At 35.4% G+C, this 17611-nt stretch overlaps 2 protein-coding genes, 1 long non-coding RNA gene and 1 other non-coding gene across 4 annotated transcripts; 2 read left to right on the forward strand and 2 right to left on the reverse strand.

Annotated features, from left to right (window-relative positions):
- Positions 1 to 850: 850 nt before the first annotated feature.
- On the reverse strand, positions 851 to 1003 carry LOC143582225 (U4 spliceosomal RNA). The gene has a single exon (XR_013143944.1). It is a non-coding gene; the product is annotated as a U4 spliceosomal RNA (small nuclear RNA).
- Positions 1004 to 2271: 1268 nt separating this feature from the next.
- LOC143582222 (mediator of RNA polymerase II transcription subunit 9-like) lies at positions 2272 to 5590 on the forward strand. Its single transcript, XM_077064839.1, has 5 exons — positions 2272 to 2529; positions 3865 to 3927; positions 4127 to 4207; positions 5268 to 5326; positions 5413 to 5590. Exons 1-5 carry the CDS (start codon positions 2272 to 2274, stop codon positions 5468 to 5470), a joined length of 519 nt encoding a protein of 172 aa, XP_076920954.1. The 3' UTR covers positions 5471 to 5590.
- A 3663-nt stretch (positions 5591 to 9253) lies between these two features.
- LOC143582218 (NDR1/HIN1-like protein 13) lies at positions 9254 to 9955 on the reverse strand. The gene has a single exon (XM_077064837.1). The coding sequence runs from the start codon at positions 9953 to 9955 to the stop codon at positions 9254 to 9256; it is 702 nt and encodes a 233-aa protein (XP_076920952.1).
- A 5441-nt stretch (positions 9956 to 15396) lies between these two features.
- On the forward strand, positions 15397 to 17605 carry LOC143582223 (uncharacterized). Its single transcript, XR_013143943.1, has 3 exons — positions 15397 to 16362; positions 16715 to 16783; positions 17365 to 17605. It is a non-coding gene; the product is annotated as an uncharacterized LOC143582223 (long non-coding RNA).
- Positions 17606 to 17611: the final 6 nt, after the last annotated feature.

The following is a 17611-nucleotide window of genomic DNA, read 5'->3' on the forward strand; positions in this document are numbered from 1 at the left end:
TAGAAAACAAAAAAAAAACACAAAAACAAAAAAAATTAAAATACTACAATGCTAAATTTAAAACAACATATTCTTCTTTGTTTATAACGCAAATAATCAAATAACAAACCAATATAACTTGATAAAACAATTCAAAAGAAGTGTAAAACTAACTTGAACCATAATTGTATTCAATCGGGTGTGATTTGGTTGTTTGATTTCGGTTGCTAATAGTTATAAACGGAAAACAAAAATTAATAATAAACAGTCAATCCATAATAGTTAGAATGACAACAATCTATTACGGTCAGATTATGATAACTTTAGTGACTAATACTTAGTCTATTATACCTAAAAATATATTTAATTTCAAAACTAAAAGTTTATTTGGGTTTTTGGGTTGACCCGAAACTTAAAAATCAAACCCGAGAACCAACCCGAATTACTTCGGTTCAAGTTCGGGTTGGTCTTTTCTTAGGTTCGGGTTTTTTCAGGTAAAAGCGACAGCTCAAGGTCTCAATTCATAAAAAGTTTAATAAACAACTCTCGTTCACAAATCTGATAAAGTGTGCGCGCTAGCAAGAGATTGTTGCTAACAATACCACGAAACATCATGCAAAGCGTTGCAACATTATGCAAAGCGTATAATTCAACATTCGGACAAAGTTGTTTTAAGGGTTTGATAGTATGCCACTTTTAACCAGTTACAGAAGCTGCAGGCAAGTAACAGACTAATGGGCAAGGACCAAAACCATAGAGCCTGAACATTAGAAACGAACCAGGACATAAAAGCAACGGGTTGGTCTCAATAAATATTAAGAAAATAATTTTAAGGTGTATTATAACTAAATATTTAAACTAGAAATTGTAGGACTTTACCCTCGAGAGGGAGTCCTTCCAAAAATTCTCGATGGCTAAGAGAGACCCAAAGCCAAAAAGGGGGTTTGGAAATAGTTTTCAACCAGCAATTGACGCGCCTCGGTTATTACCTCATTAGCTGCGTCATTGCCCCAAGCGCAAAGATACTTTCACCATCAACTAACCCCTTCTTTTATACACCACAGTGTTGTCTTTCTTTCATACTCTCTCCGATGTGGGATAAGGGTCATAACATTCAACTTCTACATGTTTGTGTTTCTATGATTCTATCCAATTATTGCACTAGTGTATTCAAAGATCCAGTTTGATGATGAACCTATTTAAAGTTGTTTCATCACTCTTTACTACTTTATTTTTAGTTTTTTAACCCCGGAAGAAAATAGCCGAACTGAGCCGTGACAAGGCTCGGTCTAACAAAGACAACTGTTTGAAGGCTTCTTTGTATACCGTATACCGCGACAGTTATGTTTGAGCCATGACAAGGCTTCGGCCGAGCCCTCATAATCAGTTAGGCCAAACCAAAGTTTGACCGCTTATGTGAGCTCGGTCTATGATAGGGGCCCTTGAAACAACATCAACACCTTTGAGATGGAATAAAATAGACCTGGCAAAATGGACTGGTCGGGTCGGGCGACATGCCAGGTCAAAACGGCCATATCATGATTATTCACAGACAAACTGATACAATTTGAAAGTGATCAAATGCCTCAATAACGATTAGGTAATCAAATAAAAAGAAAAAAGAAAAAAAAACGTCCCTATGAAACAACTTTTAACACCAATAAAAATATTTTCTTTTTTTTTTACTAAACTAATGTATTAAATTCTAAAAAAAATGTTCTCGAAGTCTATTTCGGGCAAAGGTGGGCAAATAAACCAGTTAACCGAACTGACCCGATAATCGAACCGAAACCTAATCGATTTGAAACCGATTATGCTGAAACCAGTTTGGAACTGATTGAAACCGTAGGTTCGGTACCAGTTTGTAATTTTCTCCACCAAAACTAGTAAACCGAACCGAAACCGAATCTGTTTGAAACGGATTATGTAGAAACTGGTTTGGAACCGATTGAAATCGTAGGTTCGGTACCAGCTTGTAATTTCACCACCAGGGTACCAGTTTGTAATTTTCACCACCAAAACCGGTTAATCGAACTGAAACCGGGCAAAAACTAGTCAAAACCCGAACCAAAACCGATCGTAACCTGGTCAAGAAACTGATTTCAACCCAAACCGAAATTGATCAAAAACCGGTTTTAACTTTTATTAACCAAACCAAACCAAACCGGTTTCTAACCCAAACCCGCTTTAAGGATTAAACTAGTTTCAACCCAAACTAGTTTTAAGCTTTAAACACCCCCTTCATTTTCTGATATCTGTTTGTCTGGACTCCTTCCAATACAAACCCTAATTATGGATCAATTTGGTGGAGGAAGCTGGAACATGATCCCAACACACAGCAACCCAACCACACCTTCCAATCAAGACCATCTGTATCCCCAACAATTTCATCAACAGCAGCACCAGTTTCATCATCAACAACAGTTTCAGCTTCAACACCAACAACAGCAGCAGCAGCAGCAACGTTACCAAATCTCTCAACAGCAACAGCAACAGAAACAGCAGCAGCAGCCTTCACAATCACTTGCTTCACACTTCCACCTCCAAAACGTATGGTTTTTTAATTATTATTATTATTTGTTTAATTATTATTATTATTATAAAAGCCCTAATGTTAGAGTCTGTACGTGGAGTATCATATCAATAAGGATTAATCGGATTGAAATTTATGCTTTTATTATTATTATTATTATTATTATTATTATTATTATTATTATGTGTGAACCCTCGGGTGGGCAAAAGTGAAATTGCGCTAATTTTGACGTTATTTTACCGATCTCGTGAAAATAAACCCTAAACCTTCTACCCCGTAGAAATAGAGAGACTGCTTCCGGTGAGACCTCCGGCTCGATAGTAGTTTGCATCAAGCCTTTGACATAAGGCACATAACACTCAACCATCGGCAAACCGGCTGATTGGTGCGTACCATCGGCAAACCGGCTGATTGGTGCATGCACGCACCAATCAGCCGGTTTGCGGATGGTTGAGTGTTATGTGCCTTATGTCCAAGGCTTGATGCAAACTACTATTGAGCCGGGGGTCTCACTGGAAGCAGCCTCTCTATTCCTACGGGATAGAGGTAAGGCTGTCTACATCTTACCCTCCTCAGACCCTACCATAGCTTTGCTATTGGTGGGATATACCGAGTACGATGCTGATGATTATTATTATTAAAAGCCCTAATATTAGAGTCTGTATAGGCCTGCTATGGGTGGAATATCAATAGGGATTGATCGGATTGGAATTTATATATTAAAATTTTCAATTTTGACCAATTTTGGACAAATCGGGATTAATCAGCGACAAGTCAGTGGGGTAGAGACTAGCGATTAATCATTTTTACAACACTAATATCATTGTATGGGGGTGCGTAAGTGCAATTCGGATGTGGTACACGTGCAACTAGAAATAAACATGCGTTACCGACACGTGTATTGGAATGCCTGCATTAAATGCGTAACCGACGCCAGGTTACGCGCGCTTCTTGGCCCCAGTATGGTACATGTAACCGGTTTTAAGCGCCGTGCGTGTAACTGGCGTCCGCGTCTGAGAATAAACATGCGTCACCGACACGTGTATTGGAATGCGGATAACCTGCATTAAACGACTAACCTACGCCGCACATGTAACTGGCGTCTGAGCGCGTGTACACTACTGCCAAAAACCAGAAGCAAGGCTGAAGGGTACCGGAATATATATATATTATTTTAAACATGTTTTAAACAAACCCGTTTACCGAACCTGTCCCGGATCGAACCAAAATAACCCTTTTTTGAATTGACTTACCCGTTCTGACTCGAATCTGAACGGCCCGATTGTCGGTTATAATTCATTAATTCTATGCGTTTGATTATTTTCCGTTTCGCTTTGATTATGCTGATACAGTTGGTGGAGAATTTAGCTGATGCGATCGAGAATGGAACTCGAGATCAACATTTTGATACTCTGGTGAGTTTTATTAAATGCTTACTTCCTAATTAGCGCGATCAAAGTTTTTGGTGTTAATTGTACTTGAATTTATTATTAATCATATACTGAGACAAGTTGTAATCAAAGCCCTAAAAGTTTTCAATTTTTAGCCGAATTTGGTTGATTCCATTATGTTTTTCTTGTTTTCGAGTCAAATGGAATTTTGATTGTTTTGAAGGTTACTGAATTGAGCAGCCACTTTGAAAAATGCCAGCAGCTCTTGAACACTATATCAGGATCTATCGCCACCAAAGCTGCGGTACGTTTGTTGTTCATATATAACTTGATCCTTCTGCTGTATGCGAAACTGGAATAATATGTTACGAAATTTGGGGCAGCTATATAGGCGGGTTGACTTGATGAGCCCGAACACAACCCGTATTTTTATTCAAGTCAAAGACATCAACCCTAACCCGGACCCGCTTAAAATCGTGTAATCTATTTATCTAAACAAGTTTAACAAGGTTTATATGTATTGGCGGGCTGACCTTCTAGTATAAATATTTTGTCATAGTATTAAATGGGTGGGCGGGTCAACATATATAATAAAGCATGCTAAACAGGTCAACCCGACAAGACCTTGTTTGTGTTAGGAATAAATCTGATCATTTTTTGTGTTGTGTTTGTGTTAGGAATTGCCACCCGTACTTGAAATCATGTAGTCATTGTTTGATTTATAAACATATTATGCTAAGCAGTTAATGTGGAAAAATATCGGATATCGGTTATCGCGGTGAGATATCGGTGGGATATTCGGTAATTTTAATATCATGCAAAATTTATATGTATACGAACAATTCAGTATACTCTCCTACTATTAACAAATTATCCTTTTGCAACTTGCAAAACACTAACAATTTTAGCAAGTAGGAACTGATTAAGACTCAAAACACCAACATTAAACACTAAAAGTTGGAAATTAAGACTTAAATCCCTGATATCGGGAATATCGGTGATATATCGGTCAATATCGCCGATATTATCTGTACCGATATTTCACATGAGGACTGATAACCGAGATACCACCGAGATCGACTGCATAGATATTATGTCTTAAGTTGTGTTTTGCGCGTATGACACAAAAATGAGAATTTTAATGAGTCTACTTTCCCTGCAAAGCCCGATTCACTAGCATGATTTGCTTTTACTTGGTACCATAATGTGGCAAAAGATGTTTAGTTTTACTGATCAAAAGTATTACAAGTGTGTGCATTTGCATTTAGCATAACTGCATAACAATTTTGTCTTCTGTTACTATACTTGGTTGCGCAAATTTCTTGTTAAAGATCATCAATGTGATCGTTTGTGATTGTTTATAGACTGTGGAGGGACAAAAACACAAAGTTGAAGAAGCTGAACAAATGCTTAATCAACGAAGGTATTGGGTCTGCAAATATACACTATTTGCTATATTCTATTACAGATCACGTTGTATTGATCGATTGTTAATTTTTACAATAATAGGGAGCTGATCACGAAGTACCGAAATTCTGTTGAAGAACTTACAAAGTCTGATCTTTAAGTGATTTGACTAAAGAAAGTAAACTTAGGACATCTTCCTTTAGTTGAGTTGGTTAAACTCATCCAAATGCCATTGGCTGCAAGATTTGGTTGTTAATTTGAAATTCATATAAAATAATACTAAGATCCTTGTATTGTTTTATTTATTGTTTGTTCGTGTCACGGGTCGTTTTTTTTTACAATACAAGCAATCCCAAACACCTTATTTCAAAAAGTTAATTTATAAGTTGATGAAAATAAGCAATCCGAAACACCCCCTTAACAACTAAACCTGCGTTATCATTTTGAATATCCTATTTAACTTGATCGAAAATTCCCAGGCATGGACCCTTTTTATCTGCTTGGAAGGTTAGATACGAGGGTTGTCTACGCGTTCTAACTCCATAAGTTGTCTTAATTTAAAAAAAAACGAATATGATCAACACATGACCTATGTTAACTGATTGTAATCTATATCAAACAACTTATATATTTCAAAAAAGATTTTGTGACTACATTAATTCGTGTTTATAAATTTATAAAATCACTCATATCACTAAAGAGAAAAACAAACAAGTATCACTTATTGTACGTAGTTATTGGAAAATTCATGTGACATTGTCAATGTACTAACTAACCAACGGGATCAGGTGAATCATGGTTTGTGTTGGACATGTAACCTGCAAGAGGATATCACATGAAAGCAGTGGGGCACCATTTGAACCTAAAGCGTTTGCTAAATGTGAATCGGATGGTTATTGTTGCGCCAGCTTTAGAAGTTTACTTAGCAAGTTATAGCATCTTTTTAACAAATTCTTTTACATTAATTTCCAATTAACGACACACGTAATTTTCGATTCACCATCCTCCCTCCAGTCCCACCACACACACACAATTACCACTCACTCCACGTGGCCAACCACCTCTCCATGCAACCAACTAACCACTCCCTCACTAATTCCACTCTCCATAACCGCCACCTTCACTCTCTCCCCATTCTACCCCTCTCCACCCTTCCCTTATTCACCATTCCCGCCGAATACTATTATCATCATCATTATTATTATTACTACCACAACACAACACAACACAATGACCAATCACCACAAACTCATCCACCTCCTCCCACCCCCCTCCCGCCCCTCCAACTCCACCATCCAAGCCTGCGCGGCGTGCCGCTACCAACGCCGCAAATGCGCCCCCGACTGCATCCTCGCACCCTATTTCCCACACGACCGCCAACGCCAGTTCCAAAACGCCCATAAACTCTTCGGCGTTAGCAACATTACCAAAATTATTCGTAACCTAGACCGTCCGCAAAAGGACGAAGCCATGCGGACGATCATTTACCAATCCGACGTCCGCTCCATCGATCCCGTTGGTGGTTGCTACCGAATCATACGTGAGCTGCAACGGCAGATCGAGATCTCGTGCGCTGAGCTCGAATTCGTCTTGCAGCAACTCGCATTGTATCGAACGCTTTCCGTTCAAAACAATAACCAGAATCACCACCATCCTCAGCAGCAGCAGTTTAGCAATGATATGATTGTCATTGATGAGATTGATTATGATATTCATCTGGTTAATAATCCAGACGAACCGCAATTATACGATAATAATAACAACCAAAATCATGATCACGATGATGTTCAGTACGTAAATTCGGATAATAATCATGTCGCGGCGTCATCGGTGATCCAACCGTGGACCGCGGTGCACGAGAATTCGAGTAATTCGTCACCGCCAATGTCGCAACCGTTGCACGCTTCGGTTTGTGATGATTTCAAGTCGCTTTTGATTAATGAGATTCTGGTAGCGGGATCGGAACGAGACGAGTTTAATCTCAATTTTAAAGAGGCTGACGAACCAGGGTTGGAATCAATGCTCAATTTCTTGATCATAGCGGGTGTAAACGACTAAACGAGCCAAGCCTAGGCTTGATTAGGGTCGAGCTTGGCTTGTGGGTTGTTTTCTAGGGTTAGTGTATTATCTATTACTACATAATTAATTTATATACAGTTTTAATTATTGCAAAACGAGTTTCGCATATGAGACTCGGGCTGGAGTTCTATAACGAAACGAGCTTTATTTGGCGCTCGGGCTCACCAGGAGCTCGAAAAAACTTTGCTCATTGTCATTTATTGGTTAATTTATATACGATTTTAGTGTTTTTCTTTTTTTTAATTTTGGGAAAACACTTAAATGAGCCTAAGTTTGGCTCGAGTCTATATAGTACCTTAAATGAGTCGGGGCTCAGCTCGAGCTGGGATGTGGATCGAGTATGAAATTTTTACGTAGAAGTTTAAAATAGGTGAAACTTAAAAACCACTAGGCTGGACGAGTCTAAACAAACTTCCCATATAAGGCTTGAGTCAGCTCGAGCTCATGTGGTAACTTAAACGAGCCAAACCTTGGCTCGATCTCGGCTGTGTAGTGTTAGGTTAATATATAGAAGTCCAAAAAAGATAAAACTTAAAAATACATGAGGGTCAATTCTCGTCGAGCTTGAAAAACTCGTTTTATGGATCTGAGCTCAAGTAACTCGTGAGCAGCTTGACTCATCTTGTTTGCACCCCTACGTGATCGTCAATTATAATAACTCAAATTTTAATTCATAAAAATGTTTGTCTTTTGTTTTGATTTCAGTGAGAAGAGTTTATTTGATGAAGAAACAGACAAAGCTTTAATCAAAGTGGAAAATGTTTGCTACAATGAAGAACAACAGTATGAGATTGAGGTGAAGAACACGGGCTTTGGTTCACTGACTGATCATAAAGCCATTCATGTTGAGGGTGAATATGGTTCTTAAATCTTCGATTAATATTTTGCTTTAACATACATAGGTGTTACACATTTGTTAATGGTCTGATAATGGCAGCTAGCGCAATCGGTTCGATATCTTGTTTGGTTTTAAAACATCAGTTATAGTTGATAGTCATAAGTAATTGTTTGAAAGTATAAGTATTTGATCAAAGTAGTTTATTTTGTTAGATGGTTAAAATTGACACAATCATACCCCGTGAATGAAACATTTTGTACATATATCAATTTAATATTAAACAAAACAATTTCCGGTTTTCAAATTTGAAGACGTTTATTATAATACACGAATACAAAATAAACACAGAAAATTTTCATACAAGTATTCATATTTCAGATATACAGATAACAAAAAATCATATATCACCATATATATATATCAAAAAGAGTGAACTGTGGTTTTCGTTCCTGGTGGTTGTCCAAATTTACGGTTTAGTCTAATAGTTTCAAATTTGTGATTTTCATCCCTGTGGTTTCATTTCACTTACAATTAAACGCGAATTCACTAATCTCGTTAAGTCTGGTCGTTAAATCCATCAGCGTGTCCTTTGCGTGATGAGTAGTTTTGTCCCCTTTTTTTCCCAAATTACACCCACACGAGGGGGCTTGTGAATTAGGACTGAGGTTAATTTGAGGAGAAAAATAACAAAATTGCCCCTCACGTGAAGGATACATTAATGGGTTTAACGACCAGACTTAACGAAATTAGTGAATCCAGGTCTAATTGCAAGTGAAATGAAACCACAGGAATAAAATTGTAAATTCAAAACCATTGAACTAAAAACACAGATTTTAACAACCCACATGAACAAAAACCACAGCTTACTCTATCAAAAATAAATGTAAAGCAGCCAGTCTGGTATCCAAAGTTTCATACTCAAAGAATGAATATGATCAGAGAATGAATATAATTAATTTTATATAACCAACAAAATACGAAGATTAAAATTAATACCTCGCAAATTCATAAACCCCTTTCACAAACTCAAATTGTCCATCTCCATATCCTAACCCTAACATCCACGTCACACTTAACATCCGATGTGTCCGCCATCGCCACTAACTTTCCGCCAGGTGGCGCAAACCTAATCCCCCAACAAACAACTAGAATCTTCACCTTCATCTTCGTATCAAACTCAATCCTCACCATAATCACCCTCCTCTTCTTCAAATCCAATTTCAACTCACGATCATCATCCAAAACCCGTCCATTAGCCACCACAACCGTCCGCAGCCTCGCCACATTCTTCTCATGCAACACGAACGCCGGAATACTCCCGTCGCCAACGTCAACTCCTTTCGAGTCAAATTTAACCGAAACCCAATCGAAAACGAACGTTATGTCGTCGTTAGGGTTACGTGCCGTTAAAGTGAAGTTAAACCTGGTGTTGAGTTCATTATCTGAGGCTATGTCAAACCGAGACACCTTAACGGATGAGACGGTGAATGATGGACGGCGTGGATGGTACATGACGTAGAATACGCCGCCGGCTGCGGCGGCGATGGTGAGTAGGAGGAGGATGGTGAAGGTGATCCAGAGGCAGCATGAGCAGCAGCAGCTACGGCGGCGGGTACGGTGGTGGCGGAGAGCTTGAGGATGGTAAAGTGGACGTAGTTGAGCTTTGGTGGCTGGAAACTTAGGGTTTCCGGTTGGGTGGTTGGAGTTAGGGTGGATTTTTTCGGCCATTGTATGGAATGGAAGTGATGGTGGCTTTTTTTTTTGGGGGGAAGATTGGAAGAAGGTGAAATTGTGGAAGGTGGGGTAGTGGTGTACTCGGTTTGGTATTTGTTTATTTTCTACTCTACTTAATAATAATAATAATAATAATAATAATAATAATAATAATAATAATAAATACTTAATACAATGTAACGAGTAATCATTTGGTAGGTGTTTTGTAAGCACCAAGTCACCATCTCAGATTCTCATATTCAATTTTGTTACCTGGCGTCTAGAGCTATAATCGAGTCGAGTTTGAATTTAAAGTGAAGTTAAGTTTGTGTACTTTATCGAGCCGAGCTCAAGTTCGTCAAACAAAGCTTGTTGATCATTTATATACTTATTTTATAATTTCTTTTTATACATTTGATCAATCTAGTCTAATCTAATTTAACTAATCTATTAAAGCAAAGTATGCTTTTTACCTGGCTTTCAAATACATCATTTACATGGAATGCCAACTAATAAATTTTTATTTATACATATTCTATCTAATTAACTAATTTTTTAATTAACATTCATTTAATTTAATAAATTTTTATGTGAAATGATATAACAATTAATGCATTTATTACTATTTATTATTTATTAATTACCTCAATTAAACCAATTATGACTTAAAATTAATTATTAATATATTATAATTACCTCAATTAAGTTATTATCTAAGAAAGAATGGCTAGTTTCAACGGCTTGATCAATTGGTTGAATTTTTTTGACAGAGATATTACGGATTTATGGGTCAAAAATGTCTAGTACAAATTGACTACGTTTGGGCATAAAAATTGGAGCGTAATTGAAAAGAAATTATAACAATTTGATATATTTTAGGTTCAATAGTGTCTTGTACATGTTTTTATTCGTTTTCTTATAATGTTTAAAAGATTAATTGTGGATAATATATGTTTTAATTCTGAGTTTAATTTAAATGCGCCAACAAGCTGAGCTAACTTGTTTAGATTCGAGCTTTTTTCAAGCAATCCACTAACTTTATGAACAACCCTACATCTGGAAAGGTTGGTAACTTGGAACCATATGTTGTTTGGTTCGTACGGGTTGAATCGCTTTGTTGTTGAATTAACTATATGTGTTTATGATTCGGTTTTGAGGGAATATCTATGCTAAATGGCTAACAATAGTTGTGAGAAAACAACAAATCAAATCGGTTAGATTAAGTGGGTTGGCCAAACTGATCAGTTTTATCGGTTTAATGGTGTCACGTGTTGGTTTTAATGATTTTACTTATTTTTATTTATAACGATTAGTTTACATTGAATATTAAACTGATGAAGATGGTTAATGATTATATTACAAAGCCAAAAAAATCAAACCCTTCGGATCTTAAACAAGCGAAACCGTTCCGCTTACCTGAATTTGGGTGATTCAAACGGGTTCAGTTTTTTTTTAAACATTTCTACTGTAGCGTGGATCGAACCGAATCTAGTATCTGTTGTCGGGTGTAAATCAAGAGCCTAGTTATGTTGATAATTAAAATAGCTTAATTTCATTTGTAAAATTTACTAGAAAATGATAAATTAGTTAACTTGAATATAAATAAGAAACAAATAAAAAAACATGGATATTGGTTTGCTTAGGCTTTAAGATAGAGTTGACTTTCGTTGATTTTGACTTATAATCTCACAAAAGTGGGATCGCACTCGCTTCCTCCTTGTCTATACATGGTTTGTACAATTGTACCAATTACAATTTGATTTTGTTTTCTTTAATAATGTACATGTATATATAAATAGAAAAAATGATGTTATCATACACCTAAGTTTATGTACATAAGTACAACGGTATTGAAAAAGAAAGTAAATATTTGGGTTAAAGACTACAAGATCTCAAGTTCAAATCAATTTTAATTGGCTTTTATAGTTTTATTGCAGTGGGCCTTCAGATGACAGATTTTCCCCAGAATAGGAGATGGTGGGCTTGGGCTATCTAGAGCTGTTTGCAATCGTGAGCGTGTGGGGTCGCTTTTTATTATTAGGTTACCTCGAGTAGCTGAACTTTATTTGTTGGTCGTTAAAAAAAAATCGCGTCCTATTTTATAGTTAGACTCCATACAAATATTATTTCGTTTATGGTGTTTTCTTCTCAGGTCTCTTGATGGTGTAATGGTGATTGTTGTTTTTTTCAACTTCATGATACATTGTGGTTGTAGGAAATTTTGATGTGAAAAATAAAATAAAAAATTGTAGCTTCAGTAGTATTTAACTAAAACATCGTTCTGGTATAAATAAACTCAAAAACAATAATTTTTATAGATTTTACACCATACATGTATAGTCGTTCAATGATTAGAGCCAACCTGTTATTTTAAGCTCGAGTCGTTGAACACAACCATCATTCCATAGTGTTTATTTTAGAATTTTCGATTTCTATAATAAACTTTTATTTATAAACATATGCATTTTGTCAATAATTTTACTTCTTATTCTTCTAATAAAGGAAATAACGAGGCCTAAGTGTCAAACTCAATTTCAATTCTAGCTTAATTTTATCTTCTAATCTTTCTAATATCTCATCTCATTTATCCTAGTTATCCATAGGTCATTAGTTAAAACCATTTGACAATTGGTTTATAAAATAATCAGGAAATTAAAAGTAAAATATTTGATTAAATATCAAACAAGTAGAAATACGAAAGTTATACAAGTAAAAAACAGTCGAGAACAATCTTTTTAAGGGTTGGCTTGTTCATTCATCTCCATTTTTTTTAATGGACAGTATATGTTGTATATTCAGTGTAACTAGCAGACACGATCTAAAATTGTTAATATTGGATAACAATGTAAATACTTGTGATAAAACAACAAATGCTGTATATGAAGAGATATCTCAAATTTATAAATTTGAGATTCTAGACTTCTTATTGTTTATAACTTTATATTATATATATATTTCATTTCTTTTTTACATTGTAATTTTGTTTCTTTATTTCAAATAAATGACCTTATTTATTTTTATAACTTAACAAATTTTGTATAATAACGGGGATATATATTAAGAAACAACTATGATTTCGCACACAAAAGTAATATTAAATTTTCCTTTGTTTTGATAGGTGTTTCTATAAGTGCCATCCAATCAATTAATAACACATAATACATCCACTATATAATTAAACAACTATAAACTATAAGCTATTTAATCAAAATAGATGTAGTTGACAAAAAAAATATCATTAATTTAAATGCCATGCTTTACGCGGGTCTATATTACTCTCTTTTTTTTAAATCAGATCAAGTCGTCGCAACAAAACGAACAAGTATAAATATCTTTTTCTTGGTTTAAGGCGGCGCCACAAACTGAATCAATTTACGGTTTTAAAACCTTGAGTCCTTTATTAGAAAGAAAACAATAAAGTGACCAGTTTTGTTAAAATCTAATGTATTTAAAGAAATATTCTGATTTTTAGATTAAGAAATCACACAACCAAATCACTCAAAAGTCCGATTGCATAACCATTTCACATAAGTTAAAGAATCATAAAAGAAATAAGAGAGAATTGTGGTTTTCGTCATCGTGGTTTGTTTAAATTTGCTATTTAAATCCAATTTTTTTTAATTTGTCATTTTCATTCATAAAGTTTCACTTTTTTGCGGTCTCTATCATTCGCAAACATGTTTTAAACTGAAATAGCAGGTCTTAATAAACTACAGAGACGAAAATTGCAATGAAAATGAAACTCTAAGGACGAAAATAACAAAATTTAAACTTTTTGACCGAAATAGAAAATTTAAACAAACCACAAATACGAAAACTGCAGCTCTCTAAATAAGTAAACCCAAGTGTCAAAGTTAATATTGATTTAGCCGAACATGACGAGTAAATCAACCAAACTAGGTAGGAAAACAACAAAATATTTTATAAATCCAAAAATAAAATATTTCTATGCATGAGTCGATGAAGATGATGATGACATGATATCACACATTGCGGGCTTGCGGCGTACCCGTTTTTAAACACTTCTTCTTGTAGGCCTTTCTTTCTTTTTAGCGGCCCAATCCAAAAGGTAATCAGCCCAATTTGTCAGCTATGAGACTTACTAGTTGAGCCCAATTAAACTCATTGCAACCCATCGAGACCCGGGTTCATTGCATTCTTCTCTTGAGTTAATCCTATTGTGACACCTCATTTCCATTATGGATAGCAAATTCGGTAGTGGTATCGATTGGTATCGGTTCCGAATCAGCACCAGTATGTTGAAAGATATAAAAAAGGTTTCATTTCAATCTTGCATCATAAAAGGATTCAGGTTAGTTGGTTCAATAATATTTTAGTTGTTATAATTGATGTTATAATTTCTTGTTTTTGTTTATTTTGTATATGTATGTGGCTGCATACTTGGATGGTGCAAAGAGCAATATTTCTGGTGGAAAAGGGCTTTGCTGTAAATTGAAGGGACTAATTGTAGCAGCTTCTGGAAGATTGGACTAGTCAACTAAAGCATACATATAATGCAGATTATCTAACTTTTGGAGAGAGATTCAAGATAATAATAATAATACACACACCATAAAAGTTTTCTGGTGCAATTTGGAGTTTCTTCTTGAATCGGCTTGCAACAATCTGTTGCAGGTAATTTTGTAATTGTTCTTCATAGTTTAAATCTTGTAGTTATTATTTGCCGATTCTTAATGTGTTTGTTAATCTTTGTTTGATTAATTAGAACATTTAGGGTTTAATCTGTAATCGTAATTTTGATTTGAACGTATTTGCAACAATTAATTGTTTGCTGGAATAAAGAAATCAGATTGTTTGTGTTTTTAACATGGTATCAGAGCCTCGGCTCTAGATATGTGATTTCTTCATCCAGAATTAGGGTTTTTTAACCCTGGGTTAGAACTCTAATTGAAAGTATATCTGTCAATTGATCTATGTACAATTAGGAAGTGTAACTGTTAGTTCATTATCTTGATCTGTTTCTGACCAATTGTTCGTTTATTTTGATTGAGGGACAAATCTATTGTATCCTGAGGTGGTGTAACTACAAGATATGTGTAATTCTCCTCAGATTAATATTCCGCTGCTATAAGGACTTGTTTCTTGGTATAAAAGACTATTCCTATCCCTGAAATTGATTGTGGTTATTTCTCATTCACTGTAAGTCTTTCTTTTCTCTTTGGTTGCTGGAGTACTCGGTAAGTTGTTTCTTTTCTGTTATATTCAGTTGATTTGTTTTACCTATCATTAGGTATATATTGGCTAAACTAGTGAGGTCATTGTTTTGTTGTGTTTCTTCGCCAGTGACAGATCACTGGTTTATGTGTGCATCTATACGTGTTGTGTTCTTGATTGTTGGCTAAATAAGCTATAGAAATGTCTGTTCCTAGTAGTAGTGATCATGAAGAGGATCTTAATAAAACCCAATTGAGCAATCTGGACTTTAACAATCCTATATTTCTTCATCCTAGTGACACAAGCAATATTGCTATAGTCAATATAAAGTTGAAGGGAACAGAGAATTATAATGTTTGGGCAAACTCTATGATTCTTTCCCTAAAAGTTAAAAATAAAGTTGGGTTTATTACTGGCAATTGTATAAGATCCCCGGATGATGATGTACTTCAAGGTCAATGGGACAGATGCAACTCTGTTGTACTGTCTTGGATCTTGAATTCCATCAGTGAGGAGCTTTTTGCAAGTTAGGTTTTCTCTACTGATGCTTTCTCTGTTTGGAATGAGTTAAAGGAGAGATATTCTAAAGTTGATGGTTCTGTCATATATACTCTACATAAAAAAATTAACTCTCTTACTCAAAATGGGTCTTCTGTTTCGGATTATTACCATAGTCTTAATTCCTTATGGAGACAATATGATAGCCTTACCAAACTTCCTAAGTGTGTATGTGATGCTTCTATTGAAATAAATGACTTAAACAATAGGACCAAACTAATGCAGTTTCTGATGGGGCTTGATGATATATATCAACCCATTAGAACTACCCTGTTGACCAAAGACCCATTGCCCTCTGTTAAAGCTGCCTTTGCCACTATCTCTAATGAGGAGTCTCACAGAGGTGTTGCATCTAGCTCTAAAGGGCAACCTGCTGTTTTTAGTGCTAAGTTTGTTGATTCAAAAAGAAAACAAACTAAGCAAATACCTAAGTGTACTCATTGTAATTTGACTGGCCATACTAGTGATAAGCGCTATGAGTTGATAGGTTATCCTCCTAACTATAGAAAGAAACCTAATATTTTCAGAAATCAAGGGATTTCTAATGCCTTCTCTAACCAGGATTGTCCTAAAGACATTACCAATTCTATGTCCCAACCTTTTACTCCTGAGCAGGTTGCTAGAATCATGGCTCTTATATCTGACAAAAGCTCTGCTGGAGCATCTTCAGCTAATATGTCAGGTAACTGGTTCAAACCAGTAAATTGTAATTCTATATTTTGTGCTAACGTATCTAAGGAGTTACTAAATTCTAATAGTTGGATCATTGATTCCGGAGCTAACCAACATATGGTTACTTCAGAATCTAATATGTTCAACTGTTTGGATGTATTTGATCTTAATTTGTCCGTGGGACATCCTAATGGTACCAAGGCAAAAATAACAAAAATTGGAAATCTAAAGATTAATAAGGACGTTGTGTTACATGATGTACTCGTAATACCAAAGTACTCTATAAATCTATTACTGTGAATAAAATGGCCAAACAAAATAAGTTGTATTCCTTATTTACTGATTCGCATTGTTATGTTCAAGACTTAGTCAATCTGAAACTTGTGATGACTGGTAAAGAAGTAGGAGGTCTCTATGTGTTAAGTTTTGTTGGTGGAGGTGAGCCAATTAAAATATGTAATAGTGTCTTCTCACACCATAGTTCTGCTGAGTTGTGGCATAGTAGACTTGGCCATCCATCTGATCAAGTTCTACAAGTCTTAAAATCTGACTTAGAGTTAAAACCTAATAGTACTGGGAATCCCTGTGAGATATGCCATATGTCTAAACAAACGAGACTTTCCTTCTCTACTAGTGACCGTAAATCCATTGGGTTAGGTGATATAGTCCATATGGATTTATGGGGGCCATTTAAGGTAGTTAGTCAAGATGGGTTTAGATACTTTCTCACAATTGTGGATGATTTCTCAAGGACTGTTTGGTTATATCTTTTGAATTCAAAAGATCAAACTTATGAGTCTATTATGTCATATTTTAATTTGGTTAATACTCAGTTTGGTAAGAAAATTAAAATATGTAGATCTGATAATGGAACATAGTTTGTTAATACTAGACTTAATAATTTCTTTGAGCAAAATGGTGTTGTGCATCAAACTTCTGTTGCCTATACTCAGCAGAATGGTGTGGTAGAAAGAAAGCATAGACATTTGCTTAATGCTGCTAGGTCACTTATGTTTCAGGCCAATCTTCTTATAGCTATGTGGAGTGATTGTATACTTACTGCAGCTTATCTCATTAATAGAACTCCCTCTTCTATTCTCTCTGGTAAATCTCCTTATAAACTTGTGTTTAGGAAGAAACCTCCTCTTAAACATTTAAGAAGTTTTGGTTGTCTTGGCTTTTGTACAAATTTAAATCCTTCAAATAAATTTGATTCTAGATCAATAAAATGTGTTTTCATTGGCTATTCAAATCAGAAAAAAGGTT

Source organism: Bidens hawaiensis, unplaced genomic scaffold, assembly GCF_021521415.1.
Source record: "Bidens hawaiensis isolate Kalapana, Puna unplaced genomic scaffold, B.hawaiensis_p1.1 tig00031500_1, whole genome shotgun sequence".
NCBI classification, from domain to species: domain Eukaryota; kingdom Viridiplantae; phylum Streptophyta; class Magnoliopsida; order Asterales; family Asteraceae; genus Bidens; species Bidens hawaiensis.

What these genes read in the sequence shown, in the direction of transcription:
- LOC143582222 (XM_077064839.1), top strand. Translation starts at nt 2,272, where the DNA reads ATGGATCAATTTGGTGGAGGAAGCTGGAACATGATCCCAACACACAGC. An exon ending in CACACTTCCACCTCCAAAAC is followed by an intron (nt 2,530 to 3,864) that starts GTATGGTTTTTT and finishes ATGCTGATACAG; the next exon opens with TTGGTGGAGAATTTAGCTGA. An exon ending in ATCAACATTTTGATACTCTG is followed by an intron (nt 3,928 to 4,126) that starts GTGAGTTTTATT and finishes ATTGTTTTGAAG; the next exon opens with GTTACTGAATTGAGCAGCCA.
- LOC143582218 (XM_077064837.1), bottom strand. Translation starts at nt 9,955, where the DNA reads ATGGCCGAAAAAATCCACCCTAACTCCAACCACCCAACCGGAAACCCT.